Consider the following 15,741-nt stretch of genomic DNA (forward strand, 5'->3'; position numbering starts at 1 on the left):
TGACCTCAATGATGATGATAAAAAGAATAACAAAATCCAACTTTAACTTGAAATTGTTCATTTTAACAACCACCTTGTGTTAGCAATGACAATTGAGCCACGTCCAAATCAAAGTAAAATTTTCAATATCATCCCTAATCATGTTCAGGTTCAATTGAAGAAAAATTAGATTTAAAAGGGGAACTGGAAAATTTTAAATTTCTTTTTATTTAAAATTTAAAATTCTATAGTTTTAAATAATTAGGTTACTCTCATGAAATTTTTATATTTTAATGTATTTTAAAACTATATATTCAAATAATATATCTTATCATAACCCCTTTTAAATTTTCTATACAAATAAATAAATGACCCTTAAAAGTGATCCATACAAACTTTTAGTTTTGATGCGAGAATTAGAGGAAAATAAAATATAAAATAAATAAAAGAAAAAAATTAAATGGTGAGTAGTTTGATAAAGTTAAAATTAACTTAAATAACCTACTAGCTACATACTTTTAATATGGGACTATCGTTATGTATGGTTCAGAGGTAGTGACCGTAACCTATTACAAATTACACTAGATTGGTCCATAAATGAATGCAGAATAAAAATGCCTTAAAGTGTAAAAAAATAAAAAATAAAAAATACAGCCTTCAAATATACATATTAATGAAATTTAAATTTAATTTAATCTCACAAAATCAATTTATAAAATAAAATTTATAAATAATGAGTGTGAGTTTTATTTTTTTACTCGGTTTGGTTTACAAATCTTTGATTTAATGATGTATAGAAAAGAAAGAATAAGATGCATGAGTAAGTTGGTTAGTGTTGTCACATGGTTACCATAGTTTGTGTTGTCCTGTCATAGTAACTTGCATAGTCATAATCAAAGAGAATCCATGATCTGTATTGTTTCCATGATGCTTTTATCCACTGTTTTTTTTTTCTTTTTCTGCATAAATGAGTGCTTTTATACACTTCTGTGTTCCTGGTTATTTAATTTTTGAAAAGATGGAAACAAGAGTTTTGAGGTGCATGGTGTAAATGGAAGATAAGGTTTGTGGTTCCAGTGTGTGTCAGCTGTATTTGTCTCACTTTGATAAGTCCCACACTGAACAATCACTCACCAAACATATTTGCTAAAGCCAACAATAAAGATAAATCATGTTTGCCATCGTTAACTCCCAGCCACTTGAACCACAAAATCGTTGAGTAAATCTTAATCCACCTACCAAATTACTAAGCAAAATAAGTCTTCAGATCAGTGTAATTCGTTGGGCAAACTAAATTTCGTTCAAAAAAGGGAGAAAACTTAATCATGTGTTTAGACGAGAAATTTTAAAAATTCAAAAAAATAATAAATAAACTATATTTGAATTATTTATAATTAAATTTTCTTTATTTATGGAATAGTTTGTTTGGATAGAATAACTTAAATATCTTAAATTTTAATTTTTTTTTTGGATAAAGCAATTTAATATCTATTTTAAGGCAAACTCAATTCTATTCTTGAATTTGAATTGAGTTTGCTCGACCTTTTATTTGATATGACTCGTCTCGACCTTCGGTTCGGGTCAACTCACGTAAATTTAATCTGGACCAATTAGGCCCAACCTTTGGCATGAGTCGATTCGACTTTTGGCCTGGGTTGACTCAACATGACTTTCGGTCCGGGTCAACTCGACTTGATATTTGGTCTAGACTGACTCGGCTCGACCTTTGGCCCAGACCAACTTGGCTGGATCTTTGGATTTGGTCAACTCTATTTGATATTCGCTCTGGATCGACTCGGCTCGACTTCAGTCTTAGCGGACTCGACTTTAGTCTCGACGAAACTCAACTCGACTTCGACCTAAACTGACTTAGCTTGATAATTGAGTGAAAATGAATAAAATTTCATTTCCCTTTCTTTATAAATAAATTTCAAATTTTACTATTTTAGTTATTTAAAATACATTTTTTAAATTTCACAATTTTAATTTCGTTATCCAAGTCATTTTAGTTCAAAGAATTACAAATCTTTCAAATGAATGAACTACATTATTAAATAAATGAATTACATTATTAAATTGCGGCATTCAAACATAATATAAGACTTACAATATGGTGTAGCACATTGATTGTGAAAATGCGAATTTGGCCGATAAAATAGAAATTAAAAAAAATATAAAGTTGATTTGATGAGTTTGAAAAAAATGAGATGAAACATTATGAATTCAACTATTTCATTAACAAATACTAACATCTATCTAAACGAATACAATTTAACTTGACAATTTAAAATAGGATATCATCTTTAAATTTAACGATTTGTTTAACGAATTTTATTTGATGAAATTATATAAATGGTTACTCCTTTATTGTAAAACAAAAAATGAAAAAAAGACGTTTTTTTCTTTTAAAATTGAAGAGATCTCATCTATATATTGCAATACATATAATTTAATACGATAAGTGTTAGTACTTAACGTGTTAAATTAAAACAGAGTGATAAATCAAAAATACTAACTTAACGTGTTAAATTAAGACGAAGTGAAATGCCTGGTTCCGTTTATTATCCTACCATCCTTTTTAATGTTATTTATTCTCAAACAAGATAATATTTCAAATCAACACTAAAACACATATTATAAAAAAAATGTTCTAAAAGATAAAAATTATGAAAATACTTATGTCTTTATATTTAAAGAAAAGGGATTAAATATGTTTTTAGTCTCTGAATTTGATTTAAAATTAAAATTCATTGTTTGAAATTTCAATATATTTTAATTTTTAAATTTTAAAAATAAATAAATATATTCTTTTAAACTTAATTACGTTAATTTGGGTTAATTTTTTTTAGATGTCAAACATATTTCTCAGCAGAATCATGAATGTGTCAAGTAAAAAATTCAATACTATCATGAGAAATGTTCGTTACGTACAAAACAAAATTAACATAATTGGATTCAAATGATTATATTCATTTATTTTTAAAGTTCAAAAATCAAAATGTATCAAAATTTCATACAAAAATGAATTTCAATTTTGAATTAAAGTTCGAAGTTTAAAAACATATTTAATCCTATTTTAAATAAATCTAATACTAAATAATTTTTTATTAAATAAACTAACGTTTTATAATTTTTTTAATAAAACTTAACATAGCAGTCGAAATCGTTTTACAAAAATTCATTCACACTGTTCTATTTAAAACAATTGGCCATGTGCGCTGGATTTAGTTAGAATCAAAATGTAACGGTCACTCAAATGATTAAATAGGAAAATGGCATTAGGGCAGGGAAAGGGGGAAATGAGTGATATATTTGGTTTTGGCAAATTACATTTTTGGTTCGATTTTGATAAGATAACAGAATTTGTTGTGTTAGTTTTTGGGATATGAAAGGTAATAAATAATAAAATAGTAGTCAGAGGTGCATTTTGCAATTGCAGACATCTTTGTCACCTTCTTCTTTCTTCTTCTTATTCTTCCACAGCGAGTGAGTTAGTGAACGAGTGTGTGAATATGAGCAATCCCAAGGAAGAAGAATCATTTTCTAGAGCTGCAAGAGCAGCAGAAGATCTTTACCATCTTCGAGACACTTATTTTCCACCCAACCCCGATGACAGAATCTCAAAGTTGCAACACGAATCCGATCTCGCTCTTAATCTCCTCGATTCCATTCCCCCAGGTCAGTTTCTTTCAAATTCCCACATAAAAACGCTCTCTTTTACCGCTTTTCAACAAAGGGTATTCTTCTCCCATGCTCCTTCAACAACCCGTTTGGTTTATACTTCATGCTCAACCGTTATAACGCGGGAGCTTTGTTTTTTCTTTTCTGGGGTTCTGGTTGAAGATTTGAAATTCTGGTTTTTCATGACTTCTATTTTGCTTTGCTAATAATATGTGAAATGAAATTAGTCTTCCCTCTCTCCCCGTTTGGGGATGATTGCAACCAGTCTTTTAGGTAGACATGGTGAATAGAAGCATTAAGTAGACAAAGTCTACTTAGTAGACAATTGTTTAACACTTTTTTTTTTTTTCTATGGGTCATCAGATGCACAAATTACCTGTACGTTGTGTTAAACCAAACATTTTTCGAAAATAAGTTTGTGTACAAACTTCTGGTACCTTGTAATAGAAGGGTAATATTAAACGGAGGTTGGGAATCAAGAACATTTTTCTTTTATTTTTTAATGTAAAGGACTTGTATTATAATTTAGTGTTGTTTATTGTTTTTCATTTTTATAAGGTATGGTAATGCCATTAGCCTTAGTGATCTTCTATATGAAAGGCTATCACTACCGAAAGAAAGGATACCATCATGGGGATGACATAGTCTTAGGTGAAGAAAGCCCCAGTGTCTAACATATATTCAACTAGTTGAGACTGATCAGCCTCTACTGGCAGGAGGTGTTTCTAAATATCTGTAGTCTGATGCTTTATAACAACAATTTAAGTCATTTCCCTTTAAGTTGGTTTGCTAGGAGGATCATATGATGCCATAAATTTCTGTCTTTTATTGTTGAGTATATAAAAATTATTTACCACTGAATCCCTCTTAAAAATTTTGAACTATAGTTTTCTTTGGTCTCTGTCTTCCTTTGGCTATTGAATTATCTTCTATTTAGTTAGTCCTCCATAGTGGTTCTTTTGTGGGTCTTCTCCTCACATGCCCAAACCATCTAAGGTATATCACTATGCCAATTTTTTTGCAATAGGGGCTACCCACCATTTCCTAATGCTATCTTATTTTTGTTTATCCACGTATCCATTGTGACATTCTTATTTTTGCAATGTAATCTTACTTTCTTGTTGGCTCTTTAAAGCCCAACATTCTATCCCATGTAGCATTACAGGTCTTCTATGCGGTAATTTTTTCCTTTAAGCTTAGAGTGCTACTTTTTACCACATATCACCCATGAAACAGTCCTCCATTTCATCCACCCTGCTTGGATCTCATGGTAGAGGTCACTCTCTGTCCGTCTGATTTTGTAGGATGGGCTGAAGGTACTTAAACCATGCTACTTGTGGTACTCTATGTTTTCAGCAATTACTAGAGTTACTGTGTTGTATCCCTTGATAAATTCCTTACACTTTGTCATACTTGTACTTTGGAAAATCCATTTGTTTCCAGCCAAGCCTGTCTCCAATTTGCATATCTCTAACTTTCCATTTATTTCTTGTCCCAACTCTCCCACTGAGTTTTATCATGGTAGACTTCAAAAGCATGCACCGTGTCACTAACTCTTGAATATGTACCGTGAGCACGCCCCAAGCAAAGATGAAAGGATAAGGACTCAGTAGGTTGTTGGTGCACACTATGGTTATAGGAAACTCTTCTGTATGTTCACCTTTTTCAACTAGTTGAAACTTCACATAGCTTTGAGTGGCTTAAATTGAGCAATCTTGACTTGATGCCTTTCTTTTGTTATATTGTCCATAGAATCTCTCTACGCATTTTTCTCCAAATAAATAAAAAACATTTGTAGGTCTTTTTTGTTCCTCGCATATTTCTCCTTAAATGTTGGTAATGCTGTGATGCTCTATAGTATATGAAAAAATATGCTTGCAGAGAAACTGTTAGAGTGTTCATATTGAATATTTTTCATATTATTTTTCATTTTTCTTTCTGCCCAGACTCACTCACTTAGAAGATAGGATGACATCTTCCACTTTTTTGCTTTAGAACAATGCTTCTGCTTATTTCTGATAAAGTTTGTTAATAAAATTTGTTGCATGTCCCAGAACAAAGAAAATCACCTACACAACGTGCAACATTTGAATATCTTAGGGGGAAGATGTTGGATGTATTTCCTGACTACAGGAAAGAAGCTGAGGATCATCTATCAAAAGCTGTAAGCAAGATTGAATTTTATCTTCTTTGATTTAGTGTCTTTTGTTGATGTTTAAATGATTGTAATCTACTTTTACATGGGCCAGGTCAAGTTAAATCCATCTCTTGCAGATGCTTGGCTATGTTTAGGAAATTGCATTTGGAAAAAAGGAGATTTAACTGCTGCAAAGAACTGCCTCAGTCTTGCATTAGTCAAGGTATCAAGAGTATATTTTGTTGACTTCCACGATTGGTACTACTGTAGCCTTTTTATAATATTTACAATTAGTTGCAGAGCTAGACATTGCATACACCCTAATAATAAGTCACGGGTTTGGAACTTGTTCATTATTATTGAATAAGTTTCCTTCAAATCGTTATGTTTATAAAAGAAAGGAATTCTTATACGAACTTAGCTTGGTTGGATTTTCAAAATTAAAACTTTGCCATTTAAATTTGTTGTACGTAGGATTGTTTTGTGGCTTCTCCTTTAAGTTGTCTTTCTGACTGGCATTGCAGATAGCATTGTTTTACTAACAAGCTTTTGTGTATTTCCTCTGTTTTTTTGTCTTTGTCTCCTTGTTCCCGAGGATGTTATATATTACCTATTCCTCCTATGTATTCTTTCCGCTAATTTGAAATAATTTTTTTCTTATAAGAAATGAAAATAATGAAAGTCAATATTCCCTTCTCCTTTATGAAATGTTGGAACTAAATAGTGAGGCATTTTCCATTTCCAAATACGTGGCAAAAGAAATATTCTTGAATCTGAATATTGATCTATTTCAAGGAATATATTTTATCTCCACTCTATTCCAGTGTGCAAATTATAGTCTGCTTATTTCATTTAATGAACAATATATCCTGTAAATTTTTGTGGGGATAGCAAGCATGTATTCATTTGCCCAGGTAGCAATTGTATACAATTTATAAATATATTTTAAACAGAAATATTAAAGTACATGTTCAGAATTATATAGAAAAACTGAAGAATAAAGTGCTAACAGTGTTACTGATGAAAAATTTGGATCGTGTACTAATGAAGAAGTTCAAAGTTTGAAACTTGAGTGAATTAAAAAACATGATGGAAGATTTTTCTTTTTCCTGTAAATCCAATTCAATATACTTTGAGGCTGTGTAGTATTCTTAACATAGAGTGTGTCAATTTCCAACGTAAGTTCATCCATGTATTACTAGGACATTTTACTAATGCCTGTTAATAAATTAAGGAATGGAACGCACATGTTTCAAAGAGGGTTTCAATTAAGTGAACCTATATCAATTTGTAAGTTTTTAACCATGTTACCCGATTTTAAATTTTCGATATAACTGGAGCTTCAGTGACACTAAACTATGAATACTTTTTTTGTTAGAATGACTTGGATAATGGTTTAGCAACATGCTGAATTGTTTTCTGTGCCCCTTTTTTTAAATGCTTTAAAATCATTTCACACTTGCACTGTGGCTAGCCTGTTCCTTAAGAGTTAAAGCAATGCATCTCTTTGAAATTATGGTAATTTCTTAACGTGATAGTTTGGTTCTTGTTTTCCTGGTATTAGATATGCATCTGTAGTTGATGTGCTTATCGGGAAAGACTATTATTTTTTAATACAAATAAGGGAAATTTACTGGAGGCCAATAGGCCATAACCGTTTTTGCCCAATTCTCATTTTTAATTTGCTGTAGTTCAGATTCCATCTAGAGACATCATGAATGACAATTGGTATCTGTTGTCTCTGCAGGGTCCTAACAAAAATATTCTTTGTCAACTATCGATGCTTAAAAGAAAAATGTCTCAAGGTAAGGGATCCGTTTACATTTCTATTCTTTTTGAAGATCATTTTTCCTTTTTACAAACTCCTAATTTGTTTAGTCATTGTAACTTGATTTTTCGCACTTGTGTATATAAAATGAAAGAGCTCAATTTGGACTTTTAACTCTTTTAGTCAGTACCTTATCCCCACCTGGGATTTAAGAATGCTCGCTAAATTTACACCAGTGGTAGAACATTGACTTCTCTACTTATTTGTAGTGGTTGTCATTTTATTTAATCTACTTGCAGAAGAACCCCCATTTTAACTTGGGAATTTTTTTTATGGTTAAGAAACAGTAGCTATAAGTTTTGTTTATAAGCAACTTCTGTAAGAATTCATTTGCCCCAATGGTATTCCCAAGTTGCTTGAATTTAAGAACATAAGCAACTTCATTGGAGTTGTTCTATGTTGCGTATTTCAACAAAAAACAATAGTCAGAAACAAACCTATTGTGTATTATGAAGCTCTAAAAGTTTGGTATACATGCTTGGATACATATACATGAAAATTTGGGGATGACAATGCAATGGTAGAGGAAAAGTGCGGCAGGTACGAATGAAGGAAATAGGGGAATGTGCAGAGAGAAAGGGGATTGTAATTTGTAAAGGAGCTATGTATAATAGTTATATAGTCATGTGTTTAACCTTTTCATTTCTTTTATTTCTTGTCAATGAATATCATAGGGGCCTTCCTGTATTTTTGTGGATAAAAACAAGAATGGTAAATGTTGGGATCCAATCGATCTCTTGAATTTGAAGTATGAGATTATTTCGTGTGGTTTATGGGGCTTTGGATTCTGCAGCTACTACAGTTGGCGTTTATTGTGTGATTGTCCAATGCTTCTGATAAACTGGTGTCGAAACTTAAACTCCACCTTGCCTCTCAGCTGCAAATGAGCAACGTGGGAGGTGACACTAACACATTGCAATGTTTGCTGGGGTCCAGGGCTAGTGCACAAACAGCCTGCATTGGTCCTGAGGCTACAAAATGTGGTGGATGTTTAGAATCATTGCAAGATTTATAGGACTTGTGTCCCACATTGGAACATATGATTATATTGTTTGCCTTATATGGCTTCGGCCTTTCCAACTACGAATGACTAGTTTCTGTAGTATGGTTCTAGATTTATTAATAGAAAACTGTCTAACACTGAGATTTATTATTGTGCTTTCTATGAACTCAGGTGTGGAGAATCAAGCAGAATTGGTTGAGGAAAGCATTCAACATGCCAAGGAAGCAATCACTTTAGATGTCAAGGATGGGAACTCTTGGTGTAAGCTTTCAAATAAGCTATTACCATGACTTATTTAAAAAAAAAAAAAAAAAACTCTGATTACTGAAAACTATTTGGTCTACTCCTCAGTAGATTTATCTGTAAACATACAGTCAGCTCTAGTTATGATGAATTGGTGATTGCTGTAAAGTTGCTAGTGATTAGGCTGTAAGTTATTTACGGAGTAAACCCTTCATTTTTAATTGATGAAAATAAACTACACTGTAAACAGTGGAGCAGTGTGCAAATTAGATACCCACGGTTTCTCTCTAACACTGTTTCTTTAAATGAAAAGAGATAATTGAAATTGAATATTAGAGTTGAGATATGCTCAGATTCTATTATATGGCAGATTTTAAAAATACAATTTGTATTTATTATAGATTGCAAAAAGGGTTGGATCCAATAGGCTAGGTGGCTTAACCCACCCCGCCTAATCTGGTGAGCTATATTTTTTTTTAAATGTAGATATTATTAAGTGTTTAGGCTTTGGGTTCCTAAGATACTATCAGTGGTGTCGTTAAGAAGTGTTTATAACTTAATAGAATACATGTGGGAAATCGAGCAACTTTAAATTTTCACTATCTCTCTTTTTTTGGTCCAAATCTTGTTTGTTCTGACTTAAGATGCAATCTCTGATCTTTTAATATCATCTATTCTGCTTGGCAGATAATCTTGGAAATGCTTGCCTTACAAGTTTTTTTGTCACCGGAGCTTGGGATCATACCAAACTTTTACATTCTTTAAAAGCATATCAAAATGCTGTGAGTATGAAGAGGGAAGATTTATAATGTGCATATGATAGAAATTTATAATGTGCATACGGTAGAAATATATCTTACTTTTTTGGTCACTTTTGCTATACTCATTTCTACTTGGAGATCATTATTGTATTTAATATTTATTGGTGAGTAGTATTATCATTTACAAGTTGGAATCGAAGACCTAATGTTTGGTTAATATGTACCAGGAGAAAGATGAAAGAATGAAGTCCAATCCAGATTTATATTTTAATAGTGCTACAGTACGTTGAATCTTTGATCCTTATTCTGTGTTTCATTGTATTCAAGTACTCATTAAAGAGGAGTTTGACGTTGAATACGCCAGCTTACTTTTCTCCTGTATTTTTACTGTCTATCAGTTCCACCTTAATACAAAAAAGTAATATTTAGATCCCAGTTATATAATAGCGACAGTGGCTGATACATTTACTGGGCATAAATAGTGCATTGAGTAGTGCTTTTTCCTGTTTGTCTTAATTTCTTACAGGTTAACAAATATCTTGAGAACTACCAGAGGGCCCTTAGTGGATTTGAGGCTGCTGCTTTAAAGGATCCAGGTCTGAATGCTGCAGAGGAGGTTCAGAAGATAGTCAGTTTACTTGACAAGGTGGACAATCTTTTGAAGGTAATGAAATGGAAATTTTCCTTTGGCTATGTAGTGGTAATTTAAGCTAGTAATTTGTTGAAGCATTATTCATAGGTTTTTTCTGTGGCTTGATATTCATGCATGGAGGATTCTTTTCATGATAAAAGCTGGTAACTTCAAGAAACATTAAAGTCCATTCTACTCCTCTCCCCACATACCAGCAATTTTTCTAACGGGTTGTAGTCAACATCTTAGAAGCTGCTCTGGTTTATAAATAGTTTTATTATGCACAGGGACATGTAAGAGCTAAGCGAATGACATCTTTGGCTTCCTCATTGGTTGCTGTTGATTGTAAGCACTTTTCTGTGATCTGGGCTTTAGTTTGTGGTCCATCTTTGATTCTACTGAGCCTGTGCTTGTAATAAACCTTTAGTTCTCTTCACTATACTAACTACTGACTTGATTCATGCCTACTTCTTGGTGCAAGTGAAATCGCCATACCGAAGAGTTACCATTGACCTTTTATCAGAGGGTCCAAATAGAGCTCTTGCAGTAGAGGGGAAAGTTTTTTTCTTTATTAGGACTGAAGGTGTTGCTCCCCTGTAAGTCTTCTACTCCTGAGGTTAATATAACTGTGAATATTTGTCATTCACTGTAATGTTTTAAAATTTATTTTGCTACAAATAAAAATATTAGAAAAGGTAAAATAAGATGAAGGTTTACAAATCATTTTATGATACCATGGGGGCAAAGAGGGAAACTTTCACTAGACCCTACTTGGAAAACGGGTTGATTATTTGAGTCACTCTGTTTTATAAGATAACTTCCATTCACAGGGAAATATAAGATTCCCACCCTTATTTATACATGGGACTACGAAAAAGTAAAGTATGTGTAATATAGATTCCTGGGAATGAGTCAGCTGGAGAATAATTTCTTATAATTTGCACCAAACATAAGACTGTTACATTCCCATATTCGCATTCCTGCTAACAATTTTCCTTCTTGTCATTGCACAGATACTATTTGCTTTGTGATTCAAATCATTCCTGCTTTGTTGTCTCGATTTATGGTGTACGTACTGATGTGGTAAGAACTATTGCTGAACTTTTATTTCGATTTCTCCTATTTTCTTTTTCTGATGAAGTAGAAATTAATTTTTCTACCATATATTTCAAGGGTGGCAACCAGTTGCATGCTTCCTTCTTTCTCATGATCATTTGCAATGAAGTCTGCACCTTTACTAGTTCTGATATAGATTTCATCCAATTATTGATTATTGTTTTATTCTTCCTCTCTTCTCTATTTAAGTGAGTGCTTATTTACTGAATAATAGTTTGGTCTAGTTGATTTTTTTTCTTTCCTAATGCCATGCTTCATCAATTGATTAGTTATGTTAGAGTTAATTGATCCCTTATCATCCAGATTAAAGAAGGAGATCAACTAACAATGCTTGATCCTTATTTTCGTGATGTTGATTTGTCGTGGAATGAGAAGGTACGTTTTCTTCAAAGATGTCTTTGTAATATAGAACAATGCATTCTGATTAAGGATTTACCTTGTTTTTATGTATATTTTACAATAGCGTTACCAGTTCAAGTCTATACGCCTGGATTTCTACGAACAAGTACTTGTAAATGGAAAAGCTTTGACTCCTCAACAAGCTGTTCGTACGTCAATATATGCTCAACATAAACCCTGAAAAGGCCACTACAGAAATTATTTGAGTTCTACTTGTCTTCTGGTTGTTGGTGTTGGATGCTATATTCATTGAGTAAATAGATTGGTTGGTTGGTACATTTATACATGTGAATTCTGGTGCCTCACAATCTGATAATAGGAAAAGAAGAAACTTGAGAGGAAAGTGTTATATTTGGCTTTCTATTTTGTCCATCAAGCTTTTTACATCTGCTGAATATGATAGCTTGAAGATTCTTCTGTTTGTTTTCGATGCTTTTAACAGAAACTTTATGTACAAATCTTGTTTGTTGTTGTATCAAAGTCCATCTTGCAAATGCTTCATCTTTTTTTTTTTTTAATTTCTTTATCTTTGCAAGAAAAATGAAGGGGATTTAGAAACTCACAACTTCTTATCAGAACAATCTTGCTTGCGATAATTAGCATACTGAACGAGTAATAGTTTCACATTCTTTAGCAAGAGTTTATAACTTATTTGTACTGTTTTTTTCTGAAAAAACATTTTAAGTGTAAAACATTCTTTTTTGGTACTCTTGTACTCTTTCATTAAGGAAGAATACGTGAAATGAAAGAATAAAGACATTAGTTGAATGAATATATATAGGAGTTTGAGTATGTTCATGTTAGAAATGGCAATTTCGCAGTTCTAAAACATTCTCCTCTGCCACCATTTTCATTAACAATTTGACTAAGATGTTACAGCATTAGTTGAATGAATTTATTAAGCTTCATCAGGTTATTGGAAAACAACAAAATTTAATCACTCTGAAGGAACCATAACAAAGCTATAATTACGAGTTGCAACCTATTTTCATTTCATGCTACAAAGTGAACAAAATTCAAAAATGAGTGGAATAAACATATACTTACAGCTGAAAAAGTCTCGTAATCACTAATGTTACAACAAAAGTATAAGTTAGTATGTTTTCTATTACTTTACATGTTATAACTAATTATTATCTTATTCTAAAAAAAGGATTATCTTAAAATTGATGTTAAGAAAATCTATCTATATCTATTTATCTATTTAAACTTGAATATTATTGCTATTTAATTTGATGACTTTTTCTGATTATTCTATTTATCATTTGAAACAAAATTGTTTTCAGTGAAAAAGTTTTCATTAAATTTTCTTTTTTTATGTTTTGAAATAGAAATTAATTTTGATTTTATGTGAATAATTATTTCTTAGAAGTAAGATATATAAATAACTGTGAAAGAGGATTTTTTTTTTTTTGGCCAATCTTTGGATAAATTTCTGGATAATCCTTATTACATAATCATATATATATATATATATATATATATATATATATATATATATATAAAAACTTCCACAAAATACTTAAATTTAATATTTCTTTTAATATATTATGTGGCCAGATCTGTGTTAGAAAATGGAAGTTCGACATTTTCTTTGTCAGCATCGAAATTTTTTTTATAATTTGTTTCTTCCCTTTACCCTCTTGAAGCTCCGGTGCTGCTTCCTCCCTCCAAGCTTTCTCTGAGTTACGTACCAAGGTTCTGGTTGGTTTCTACAATTAATGAATTGGTTTTGTGCGAAGCTTTTCTTGTGAAATTGTTCTGGATTTATTTGCCTGAATTATATTCATTGCTATGCAGAAGATTTAGTCTCGCAAATATTGTTATCCCATTCCATCTGAGGTAGGTTACAATACATACGTTTGAGGCTAATTTACCAGCTGGCATGCGTACCTCGCTCTATCTATCCATAAATTGTTAGAGTTAAGACATGGAATAAAAATAAAACCAATTTATAGAATATATAAGTTTGTGTAAATGTGTATCTCCCTTTATCTATCATAAAATGTTAGAGTTCTCACAAACTAAAAATGAAAATTTTTTTAGTATATAAGTAGATATAAACTTCATTTTGTAATCTGTACGACTGATTTTAAAAATTGAAATCTAACTTTTTAAAATGATATTACACTCTTCAGCTAAAGTTTATCATGACAAATTGGGATGAAAGAAAGGAAAAACATGTAGGAAGGATTTAACATAAGCATGATCAACATACAGGGCACAGAAAAGGTAATATTTTTCTTTGATTTGACCTTTTATATTTGATTCTGCTTAATTCATAACTTATTTATTTGTACTGTAGTTCTGGACTATTACACAACAATGACCATTAAATTAGATGATATTATGGATCAAAGGCTTGCTCAACTGGACAATGCAAAACAAAAGTTTGATAAAATGAATAAAGTTTCAGTTCCTAAGATCCAAAAGATACCTGTTTTGTTGCGACAAAACGAAAGGTTTGCTATGTACTGTTCACCAAAGATGATATCATTTGGTCCCATCCATCACAACAAAGAAGATCTAAAGCAAGCAGAGGATTATAAGCTTCTATGGACATCAAAATTTGTTGCGGAACACAGTGAAAAACAGGTTACAGATCAAGCAATTGCTAAAGCTTTGCTAGAACGGATAGAAGATAATATTGAAGAACTGAAGAACCAATTTTCTGAGGATTTATTATTGGGAGAAATGTATGATGACAAATACCTTGCTTGGATGCTGTTTGTGGATGGATGTTCTTTGCTCTATTTCATGGAATATGTTGACATAAATCATCCAGAAGCATTAAACATTAAGCTTGACCAACTAACACATATGTGGAGAGATTCATGTTTGTTGGAGAATCAACTTCCAAGGAGATTGCTTGAGATGCTGAGTAAAACAGAAGGAACAGACTTGGAATATTTATATTACAATCATCTTAGCTGGTGTACATCCAAAAGGGAGGGTTCTGTAAGATTCTCAGTTCAAAATCCTAAACCAATTCATATACTAGATTTTTGTCGCTCATATTTTCTGTCACCCCAAAAGTTTGTCAACCATGACAAAAATAATCAAATAGAGATAAATGAAATCTCAAATCAACAAAATGATGATGATGATGATTATGATGATTATGATGATGAACACAGTATTGATGCTGATATGGTTAGATGGCATACTTGTAAGAACATACGAGATCTAAAAATAGCAGGGATTCGAATGCTGCCAAATTTATCATGTGAAAATCCTTTTGCATGGAATAACATTCATTTCACCTCTAAGTGGTTCAGTGGGGAATTGAGACTCCCAATGTTTGTGTTCACTAATTTCACACCATGTCTGTTTCGAAACCTCGTAGCATATGAGATGTGTCCTGATGTTTGTTACAAATATGAATGTTGCTCATTCTTTTCCTTTATGGATTCACTTATTGACACTGCTGAAGATGTGAAGGAGCTCAGAATAAGTGGAGTGTTTCAAAATTTGCTTGGAAGTGACGAAGACTTGGCCAATCTTTTCAATGAATTGGGTTATGATTTACCAACTAAAGTATTCTGTGAGAACGTCTTCATCTCAACTAATGTTGTGGCTTTCAGCAAGAAATATATAGTCGTTAAGCAGCAAATTGAAAAACACTGCGCAAATAAATGGAAGACATGGTTGGCTGAAGGTTACAATACTCATTTTGATACTCCTTGGACTATGGTTGCCTTTTTAGCTGCATTACTAGCATTGAGTCTCACTTTCATCCAAACCTGGTTCAGTATTCCTATATGATTGATGACAATGCAAAAGAAGGAGTATTCTTTTATGAATGTGTTGGTGTTTGTTATTTCATTAAGGTATTTGTGTTAACTTGCAAATTTGATATTTAATTTAAAATAGTCTTTCTTTTTTAACCATTCTATGCACAGATAAATAACATTAAATCAACTCAATTTTGCTAATACAGTATATAATAAACCAATTTTAATA

At 31.8% G+C, this 15,741-nt stretch overlaps 2 protein-coding genes across 10 annotated transcripts; both read left to right on the plus strand.

Annotated features, from left to right (window-relative positions):
• The first annotated feature begins 3,323 nt into the window (after nt 1–3,323).
• On the plus strand, nt 3,324–12,272 carry LOC114190063 (uncharacterized). Of its 2 annotated transcripts, XM_028078828.2 has the most exons (13): nt 3,335–3,657; nt 5,715–5,824; nt 5,910–6,020; nt 7,545–7,602; nt 8,800–8,889; nt 9,559–9,653; nt 9,860–9,913; nt 10,159–10,296; nt 10,551–10,608; nt 10,745–10,859; nt 11,277–11,346; nt 11,683–11,754; nt 11,843–12,272. In XM_028078828.2, exons 1-13 carry the CDS (start codon nt 3,492–3,494, stop codon nt 11,957–11,959), a joined length of 1,254 nt encoding a protein of 417 aa, XP_027934629.1. In that variant the 5' UTR covers nt 3,335–3,491; the 3' UTR covers nt 11,960–12,272. The 2 variants fall into 2 exon arrangements, with proteins under 2 accessions (XP_085531528.1, XP_027934629.1); XM_085675402.1 differs by lacking the exon at nt 11,843–12,272 and having other exon boundaries at nt 3,324–3,657; nt 11,649–11,711.
• A 1,051-nt stretch (nt 12,273–13,323) lies between these two features.
• On the plus strand, nt 13,324–15,621 carry LOC114190281 (UPF0481 protein At3g47200-like). 8 transcript variants are annotated; one of them, XM_028079101.2, is made up of 4 exons: nt 13,324–13,476; nt 13,579–13,620; nt 13,917–14,010; nt 14,084–15,621. In XM_028079101.2, exon 4 carries the CDS (start codon nt 14,104–14,106, stop codon nt 15,541–15,543), a length of 1,440 nt encoding a protein of 479 aa, XP_027934902.1. In that variant the 5' UTR covers nt 13,324–13,476; nt 13,579–13,620; nt 13,917–14,010; nt 14,084–14,103; the 3' UTR covers nt 15,544–15,621. The 8 variants fall into 8 exon arrangements, with proteins under 8 accessions (XP_027934902.1, XP_027934908.1, XP_027934901.1 ...); XM_028079102.2 differs by having other exon boundaries at nt 13,339–13,482; XM_028079103.2 differs by having other exon boundaries at nt 13,344–13,463.
• Nucleotides 15,622–15,741: the final 120 nt, after the last annotated feature.

The sequence above is a fragment of the Vigna unguiculata genome, chromosome 7 (assembly GCF_037176805.1).
Source record: "Vigna unguiculata cultivar grain cowpea cultivar isolate G323 ecotype 2 chromosome 7, ASM3717680v1, whole genome shotgun sequence".
NCBI lineage: Eukaryota > Viridiplantae > Streptophyta > Magnoliopsida > Fabales > Fabaceae > Vigna > Vigna unguiculata.